This window comes from Crocodylus porosus, unplaced genomic scaffold (genome assembly GCF_001723895.1).
Source record: "Crocodylus porosus isolate Cpor-Errol unplaced genomic scaffold, CroPor_comp1, whole genome shotgun sequence".
NCBI lineage: Eukaryota > Metazoa > Chordata > Crocodylia > Crocodylidae > Crocodylus > Crocodylus porosus.
In genome coordinates, this window is record NW_017728912.1 from 21,675,979 (window position 1) to 21,685,989 (window position 10,011).

The 10,011-nt window shown below is 45.4% G+C and overlaps 1 protein-coding gene across 1 annotated transcript in view; it reads left to right on the forward strand.

The window, feature by feature from the left end:
- Window positions 1–9,724, forward strand: part of DKK2 (dickkopf WNT signaling pathway inhibitor 2) — an 87,435-nt gene extending 77,711 nt beyond the window's left edge. The window contains exons 2-4 of the mRNA XM_019534137.1: window positions 107–257; window positions 8,634–8,783; window positions 9,354–9,724. Of these exons, the coding sequence (XP_019389682.1) occupies window positions 107–257; window positions 8,634–8,783; window positions 9,354–9,604 (552 nt within the window). The 3' untranslated portion in view covers window positions 9,605–9,724. The remainder of the gene's footprint in view (window positions 1–106; window positions 258–8,633; window positions 8,784–9,353) is intronic.
- The last annotated feature ends 287 nt before the right edge of the window (window positions 9,725–10,011 follow it).

Consider the following 10,011-nt stretch of genomic DNA (forward strand, 5'->3'; position numbering starts at 1 on the left):
GTCACACTCACACTTACACAGTGGGTTTCCTTCCTTCTCTGTCTCTGAAGTGGTGTGGAATCCATGGATACCTTATTTTTTACCATTCTCCTTCTTCCATGACCAGGTCTACCCTTGCACCAATGATAAAGAATGTGAAGTTGGGAGATACTGCCATAGTCCTCATCAAGCTGCTTCTGCCTGTTTGATCTGCAGGAGGAAAAAGAAACGTTGCCACAGAGACGGCATGTGCTGCCCTGGGAACCGCTGTAATAATGGTACCTGAGACATGCTTCTTGTTTTTCTTTAATAATGACTCATTTAATAGCATGATTCAAGGATATATGGAGACTAAGAAATATTTCTGTTTTGAGTGACTAATTTTTTCTGCAAGCCAGTAAGAAATCTCTCAAAAACCGATATAATCAGACATGACTTGTATGATTGAGTCATATGCCTTTTCCTTTGTACTAAGATGTTCCATGCTTAGCTCTCCTAATAAGAAATACATGAGCTGATTCCTAAAGCTGAATAGGCAATGGCATGTCTAATTTGAAAGCATAAGTATTGTGACTCCATGCTCAAATTGTACTTTCATGTGAAAAATAGCAGTTGTATACATAACTAACCATGTAGCCTTTAGAATAAAACAAGATTGATCAGATTTATGACTGCTTTATTAATACACTGTTGAGATAGTTTGCACTATTCTAGCATCAAACAGAGCAGGGAAGTACCTAATGACTTTTTTAATTATTGAATTTTCTTTAATTACTGTATTTACGCAAATCCACGATTAGTTTTTTTGCCCAAACAGCATTAGGAAAAAAAGCCTCATCTTGGATTCAAGTATCAGCCCAAGGCAGGTGACAGCTCAGCTCTGGCTTTGTCCCTAGGCTTAGGGCTGAAGCCAGAGCTGAGCTGCTTCCTGCTACAGGCTGTAATGGCTTTTTTGCCAGGGGACAGGGCTCAAAGCTGGGGAGAACATGGGAGAGATTGCAAGGTAGGGGCAGGAACATGCCTTTTCCCCTTCCCCCCATACCTGTGCCCGTGCCCATGCCCATGCCTGATCCCTCACCCCTGCTACACCCTCCACCACTGACCCATTTCTCCCCCCACCACCTTTAAGTCCTTGGTCTTTTGAGAACAACACAGGAGTGGGGTGTGAGAAAGATAGAAAAATGGAGCATCTCAGAATTCTAGAGGAGTTAAAGCTGTCTAGCAATTCAGCAGAAAACTGGAAGAAATTTAAGCAGAGCTTCACCATATATATGACAGTTAGTGGAGTTACAGAGAAGGAAGATCCATGTGGAATGGTACAATTTCCACATGAGACAGCAGAAAGAATGTGAGATGATAGAGGAGTCTGTCAAAGATCTCAGACTGCTGAGCCAAATGTGCAACTTTGGAGAACTAAATGAGTCCATGATCAGAGACCAAATACTAGTAGATGCAAGGGATACAAGCCTCAGGAAAAGACTGCTGGAGGATCCTGAGCTTAATTTGGAAAAGGCAGTTAGAATGTGCCAAGTGGCTGAGATACCAAATGCCAGGGTGCAGAAGCTGGAGGAAAAAAACAGAACAAGCTGAACTAGACAAGATTACAAGACTGTAAAAACCTAAGGCAAACGATACAGAAAGGAGGACTTCATTATGAAGCAGGCAAGTGGAAGCCAAAGAGAATTGCTTGAAGAAACAATGGTCAGCTGCAGATGCTGTGGGGGATAGCACAAACCCATGCAATGCACTGCAGTTGGTAAACACTGTAGCAAATGCAAAAGATTCAATCACTTTGCAAGAGTTTGCGGAAAGGAGTAGGATGCATCACACCAGAAACAGCAGGTGCATGGTCTGTGCAATGAGGAAGAGGAAGAATTCCTCACTGGCACAATGCAAGAAGAAGTTAATTCTTCTGAGTGTTGGACAATCACCATGAACACCAATGAACTAATGGTAACCTTTAAATTAGATACAGGGGCACAGTTGGAGTACTGTGTCCAGTTCTGGGCACTGCACTTCAGGAGGGATGTGGACAACATGGAGAGGGTCCAGAGGAGGGCCACCCACATATGCAGGGGGCAGCAGAGCAGGCCCTATAAGGAGAGGCTAAGGGACCTGAACCTGTTCAGCCTCCACAAGAGAAGGCTGAGGGGGGATCTAGTGGCCGTTTACAAACTAGTCAGGGGGAACAAGCAGGCATTGGGGGAGTCCCTGTTCCCCTGAGAGCTACCAGGAGTAACTAGAAATAACGGTCACAAGCTGGCAGAGGATAGATTCAGGATAGATATCAGGAGGTGCCACTTCACTGTCAGGGTGGCTAGGATCTGGAACCAACTTCCAGGAGAAGTGGTGCTGGCTCCTACGCAGGTGGGGCTTTAAGAGGAGGCTAGATGAACACCTTGCCGGGGTCCTTTGACACCAGTACTCTTTCCTGCCATGGCAGGGGGTCGGACATGATGATCTGCTCAGGCCCCTTCTGACCCTACTAACTATGACTATGAATGTCAATGTAATTCCAGAATACATTATTCAAAAAATGATAACTAAACCTGTGTACTATGAGAATAAGAAAGTGAAACTTAGAGCATATAATGGGAACATGATTGCAACCAAGGGTGTTTGTTCACTGCATGTTAGAGATAAGGGTAATATAGTAAAAGTTCAGTTTATAACAGTCTCAGGAAAGCTGGTACCAATTATTCAGTTGTAAACGTGTAAAACTCTAGGTTTGATTACGAGAACGTATGCCACTGAGGGACTAGAAAGCAAGAACATAGAAGAGTTTTATGCTATGTTTCAAGGCATAGGGGAACTGTCAACTGAGTACAAGATAGGATTAAGAGAACCAAAAACTCTGAACATATATGCTCCAAAAGATGTTTCCCTTGTATTAAGGGAGAAACTGAAAAAGGAATTAGATAGATCAGTTAACATGGACATAGTAGAAAAAGTAGAACAACCAACTGATCATAACAGGAAAAAAAGATGGATCCTTGAAATTGTGTATGGATCCTAAGCAAATGAACAGGTACATCAAAAAGGAACATTTTCCTATTTCCACCAGGGAAGAGGTTTTTGGCAATGTGGCAGAAGCTGAATTAGGGGTGGGCAATTATTTTGGGTGGAGGGCTGTTTACCGAGTTTTGGCAAGCTTTCGAGGGCTGTATAGGTAGTCTTGCCCCTTGACAGGTGCCCTGTCCCCTGGTCACCACCTCGGGACCGGAAGTCCCACTCCTAATCTCTGATCTTTGCCACAGGAAGTCCGTCTCTTTGCCCCTGGAAATACTCCTTTTGGAAAAAGGGTTTGCTATCTTAGCATAAGGGAAAAAACAAATTATATACTAAAAATCGAACACCCATAATAATATATTTTAATTTAATTATAAATATATATTTTTGTCCTGACTTGTGTGTATTTGTGCTGTACATGTAGAAGTGATTGCATGAAAGCTCAAAATGAAGTCTTATGCTTGTATATTGTGTCAGGGCTGTCAGGGGGTATGGGTGGGTAGCTGTGAGGTTTGTGGGGGTGGTGTGGATGTGGGTGGGTGGGTATGGGGGGTTTGTGGGGATGTGTGGGGAGGAGGGTGTGCCTTTGGGGTTTTCAGGAGGAGTTTGAGGGTTTGCAGGAAGGTTCAAGGCTTGCCTGTCCAAGCTGAATGGCAGCAGCAGTGGCAGCAGCAGCTGGACAGAAACTGCTGCTTGGTGTGGGGAAAAGCTGTCCCTCCCCCTCGCCACCACTGGGCAGTTTTTGGTGTGGCTGCTCAGAGCCCGCACTGCACCAGGCTGCCCTGTGGCTCCTTCACTGCCATCTTTGAGCTGCCCTGCAGCTGCTTCACACTGTTACCACTGCCACTCTGTGCAGTCAAGCGGCAGCGATGATGGAGCCATAGAACAGCTCTGCACAGTGTGGGCTCTGGACATCTGCACCAAAAACTACCCCATGGTGTCAAGGACAAGGGTCCACTTTCCCCCACGCTGAGCGTCAGTAAGCCCAGAGCTGGTGCTGGGGTCCAGACTCAGCAGTGGTGGCACAGGAGAGAAACTGTGGGGGAAAAGTACCACCCTCCCGTTGCTGGCACTTCCTAGTGCAGCCACTCAGAGCCTGCGTGGGGCTGCCCTGTATCTGCTCTGCACTGACACTGCTGCCCTGCAGGGCAGCCCAGAGGTAGAAGTGACACGGTGAAGATGTAGGGCAACCCCGCATGGGCTTCAGGTGGCTGGACCAAGAAGTGCCAGTGAGCAGGAGGGAGAGGGGCCACTTTCTCCCCATGCTGAGCAGCAGTTTGTCCCACACTGTCTCTGATCAGCCCAGACAGGTGAGCACAGGGCATGCAGGGTTCGGGCTGCGTACACTGGTTCAAGCCTGTACCACGCAGCTGGGGCAGAGGGCACTGGGAATAAGCAGATGTGCAGGAGCACAGTGACAGCTGCACGGGAGCACAGGTCCATGCTGGTGTCCCAGGGCCAGCACTGGCAGGGCACAGAGCAGGCCAGCAAGAGCGTGGGGTCCCAGCCATCAGGGACTCTATGGAGCTAGGGCAGCTCCCCTGTCTCCCTGCTAGTGCAGCCCAGCCCAGCTCCATAGACCCTTGCCAGCCCACACCCCACTCTCCTGCCATCCCACTCTGAGCCCCACCAGTGCTGGCCCCAGGACACTGGCACAGGCCCCACACTCTTGCACACCTGCTCACTTCCACCTCCTCCCACTCCACACTGCTGCTTTTCCTACTTTCCTGCCTACCCACCTGCCACTCCTGCACCATGTGGCTTCCAGCTGCATGGCCATGACAGCAGGACTCAGCAGAGCTGGCCTAGCCCCAAGGACTGAGGCAATCACCCATGGTCTCCAACCTCTCCACCCCCCTACCCCCGCCCTTCTTACCTGAATTCCCGCTCTGGTGCAGGCAGGCATGAACAGCCTCATGATCCCAGGCCAGAAGCCTCTGCTAGGTAGGGGCTTCGAGTTGGGGAGGGGGGGTCATGGCTGGGCAGGCCTTGCTGCTGCTGGGTTCTGCCATGCCTTCCCCTGGGTCCTACTGCCCCTGTCTCCTGTCATCTTTGATAGGCAGCCAGGGCCAGTTAAATATTAATTTTCTAAACTTTTTAGGGGCCCCATGGGCCACACAGTACGACCTGTTGGGCTAGATCTGGCCCACGGGCCATATTTTGCCCATCCCTGAGCTAAATATTTCTCCTCTCTGGATGCCTCTTCTTGCCAAGTTTTGCCAAGTTCCCCAAGAAAAGAATAGCACTAGATTATGTACTTTCAATACACCCTTTGGAAGGTATTGTTTTTGTAGGCTTCCTTTTGGCCTGTATTTTGCATCTGAAGTATTTCACAGAAAGGTGCAACATGTTTTTGAAAGTTTTGCTGGAACTATGGTTTACATTGATGCTGTATTAATTTGGGGAAATACAATGGAAGAACATGACTTGAGGCTAAGAAATGCACTAGAAAGACGTTAAAAAGCAGGTTTGAAACTGAACATTCAAAAATGCAAATTCAGGGTTACAGAAATAACATATCTGGGAGAAAAACTTTCTAAGAAAGGGATACAAATTGATCCTGCACGTGTTAAAGCCATTACATAAATGCCACCACCTACAGGTAAGGAAGGAGTGCAAAGATTACTAGAAATCATCAATTTTGTCAGGAAATATCTACCTAAGTTAGCAGAGCAGACCAAACACCTTAGATCACTCCTACAAAAGAATGCTCAGTGGATATGGGAACATGAACATGAAGGAAAAAATAATGAAAGCTCCAGTACTAAAATAACATGATCCTAAAAGACCCATTAAATTGTCAACAGATGCTTCTAAAGAAGGTAATGGAGCAGCTTTGCTTCAAAAACAGGGGGATAGTTGGAGACCAGTAGCATATGTATCTGGGGCACTCTCCAAGTCAGAGTGCCTATATGCAAAAATTGAGAAAAAAAGTTTAAGAAAATTGAAGAAAAGAAAAGTTTAAGGCTGTAAGAAATTTCATATATTCATCTATGAAAATCTTGCAATAGCTGAAATTGATCATAAAACTTTGGTAACTATAGCAAAGAAAAGGTTATTAGACATGCCACCCAGATTACAGAGTCTTTTCTTGCAACTGCAGATGTATGATCTAGACATACAACACACGCCAGGAGAACATCTATTGCAGATAAAACATTTATTACAGATGAACATTTATGGCAGAAATGTTATCCAGAGCATATGACACAATGAGAAATTCCAGAATTCCAGACTCAGACATAGTACATGTTAATCTAATTAAAAATGTGATTTTTGTCACAGGTAAAATGTGGGCACAAATTGCAGAAGCTAGTGCTCAGGGCACCATACTGCAAAAAGTGCAAAAAGTTACCCACAATTCAATGGTCTGGTGGAAAATGCAGTACAAATAGTGAAGAAATTGTTGAAAAAAGCTACAGATTCACACACCTATGTTTACCTGTCACTCTTAAATTACAGGGCAACACTCATGAAACATTGATTGTCCTCAGCAGAAATGCTGTTTCACAGGAAACTCAAAATCAGGCTGCCAAATTGGGTGGATGATGCTCATCAGAATGAAAGCAAGATGTGAAAACATTTAAAAAAATCAACAAACTTAAACAAAAATGGTACTATGACAGAGGTTTCAGGGAGTTACCACAACTGCACAACAAAGATATGGTGCTTAGTTCAGATGGACAAATATGGAAACAAAAAAGCACTAGTTTCCCATCAAGTACCTCCAAGATCCTATAACGTAGTCACACCAGAAGGACAGGTGTTAAGAAGGAATAGACTACACTTGTAGCTCATAAAGGGGTGAAAAGAAGCTGCATTATAAGATTTGCCAAAGGAAAAAGAGCTAACAACAAAGCAACAAGAAATGACAGGGGAGATCGAAAATGGCAAAGTGTGACACATTTGAACAAGGAAACCAAATAAGAACTGAACCAATAAACAGGGACCTACAAAATTCATGGTGGAAATGGGGTGCAATGTGGTTCCCTTAATCTTGCAGGTTCTCCCACACACCCCTTCCCTCATTGATTGGTGGGGGGTCCGTGCTTGTGGCTTGCTCATGATCAGTGAGGAGGTGAATACTGAGGCTTTAAATACGGCACCATTTTTGCCTCCTGCCACTGATTGGCTGAGAGGCCCTGGACAGACCTGCTTTCTGCTGCTGACTGGTGGGGAGGCAAATATGGTGTCATGTTTAAAACCATGGTTTTAGCTTCCCTGATGATCAGGAGGGAGCAGCAGGGGTCTTCACTAATCAGCAGCGAGGTGGGGGAGACAAGTGGCGAGATATGCACAGGGGAACATGCAAGATTAAAGGAATTGCTGCGCACTCTACTTCCATAGTGAATCCAGTAGGTCTCTACCAATAAGGATTGAGAATGCAGAGAATATGAGATCATTTAGAGATAAAAAGCCAACACAAAGACTAATGGAGACCTGTTAAAATGTGCTTTAACAATGGGTTGAACTAAACTCCCAATGTTAGTATTACATGGGGATATGTTACATGTAAAGGGGGAAGATGTGTGGATACCTTTAAGAATGTTATGTATAAGTTGTTATATCTGCCCAGGAAGTGGGGTAGGGAACCACAGGGAACAGTAGATCAGCAGGCTAAGAAGGCTGCCTGCATAAACAAGCTTTATTCTATAAGTTTAACTCCTTGGTCTTTTGAAAACAACACACACCCAGCAGCATCAGACACCATCTGTGGACTTGGGTGGGGCTCCTGCCACACTGGGTGGTGGCAGCAGTATCAGCTGTGGATACTGTGGGCAGGTTCAGGAGCCCAGACAGAATCTGCCAGTGCATCCACAGCTGACCTGCCACCCTTCCCTCTTGGTGCAAGCTCCAGCAGCATCAGCCATGGACCCAGGCAGGATCTGCTGCTGCTGTGCCAGGCACCTCTCTCTCTATCTCTTCTTTTCTCTCAGTCTCCCTCCCAACCCTTCCCTCCTTTTCCACCTCTCCCTCCCTCCAGAACCTTGCTGAAATTGTAGTTTTCCAGGAGCCCCAAAACTCAGCTGGAGATCTATATGGAAGTCCATGTCTGTGTCCACAGCTGAGTGTCAGGGCTCCTGGCAAACTACAGCTTCAGCCAGGTTCTGGAGGGAGGGTGGGGGAGAAAAGAGAGAGAAAGGGGAGAGAGAGAAGGGGGTGGAGAGAAGAGACAGAGGAGAGAGAAAGAAGAGAAGAGAGAGAGGAAAGAGATAAGAGAAAGAAGACAGAAAAAAGAGATGGAAAAAGGAGAGGAGAGAGAGAGAAGAGAGACAGAGACGGGACAGAGAGAGGAGAGGAGAGGAGGAGATGGACAGACAGGGTAAGAGACAGAGAGACAGACAGACAAAGATGGATGTTGCCCTTGACAGGTCTCCAAAACTCATTAATTGTCCCTCCTGCTGAGCCCACCCCTGCTCTAGACTCAGCCCCAGGACTTGTAGTTTGTCTCTAGCAGGTCACTGAGAGCAGTCACTGAGATGAGCACAAAAAGCTGCCTCACAGGCAGAATTTCCAGTCAGGAACATGTCAACATGCTCAGGCAGATGGTACTATTTCAGCCCTATCTTCCACATGTAGAGAAGACCATATTAAGGCAAACCCTCATCTCTAAAGCCTCTGACTTTTCTTTCTCCTTCTCACAGGTATTTGCATACCAATAACTGAAAGCATCCTAACTCCTCACATCCCAGCTCTGGAAGGGCCACGCAACAAGAAAAATGGCCATTATTCTAGCAAGGACTTTGAATGGCAGAATCTGGGAAGGCCGCAGTCTAAGCTTTCACACCTAAAAGGTAGGATTGTGTTTGTGGTACCATTGGTTCATTCATCTATCGGGTAAAAAAGTACATGAATGTAGTTTAGGTCAATTTACAATAAGTTTTTTTTATGAAAGGTTGGAAGTTCTTGAATTATCACCATCTATATATCTCCAGAGTTCACAGGCCACAAACTACAAACTTTTTTGCTTTCGTATATTAGCTGCAGTCTCCGCACCTGGAATAGTATTTATTTATGAGCTATTTGTATTTGTAGGTATGAAAGGGCATTTTCTGGCATTTTGGGAGGAGAGGAAGTGGGCAGTCTGACTTCTTTTAATGGTCTTGCGACAGAAATCTATGCTTTTGTGGTCATAGTGCTCAATATGAGATTTCTTCCTTCTCAGACATGAGAATAGGCCATACTGATCACATCCTTGAACTTTTCCAACTATTGTAATTCCTCTCTTGCCTTGATTTTTATGGCCTTCCAATACCTCTAGATGAGCATCATATTCCTTCTTTCTTATTTGCCATTGAACTAAACTCCACTGAAGCTGTTTTTCAGCTTTTCTCAGGCACTGAAATACCTTGGTTGTTTTTTAGGACATGAAGGGGACCCCTGCTTACGCTCATCTGACTGCATTGAGGGGCACTGCTGTGCTCGCCATTTCTGGACCAAAATTTGCAAACCTGTGTTACAGCAGGGGGAGGTGTGCACCAAGCAACGCAAGAAGGGCTCCCACAGCCTGGAGATTTTCCAGCGATGTGACTGTGATAAAGGGCTCTCTTGCAAAGTATGGAAAGATGCCACCTCTTCTTCTAAATCAAGACTTCATGTGTGTCAGAAGATCTGAACAAGGATTAGGAAAATATTACTAACAGACTGTGAATTTGTGTATTTAATGCATTACAGCCTGGTGGGAAATGAAGATTGTACATAAAAACAGAATGGCTAAAGTAACAATTGTGGTAGGAATAGAAATCACCCCAGTCTGCACTTGTTCTGAGTTGGTGGTATATGCGATAGCAGCTGGAGTTTTCCATTGTGCAACTTTTTTGTGTAAATAATGATGACAGTTTGCGGGGAAATGCTATTATACAAGCACAATGGAAATTATTGACATTTGCAATGCCGCATGGTCGCATGACTTTTGAAGGGTTCAATGTTAGGGATGCGGTAAGTGTCCTCCATGGTAATGACTGCTAAATAAATTCTATGCATATTCCAACAGAAACCAGTGATTTACAGCAAAACTTGTCT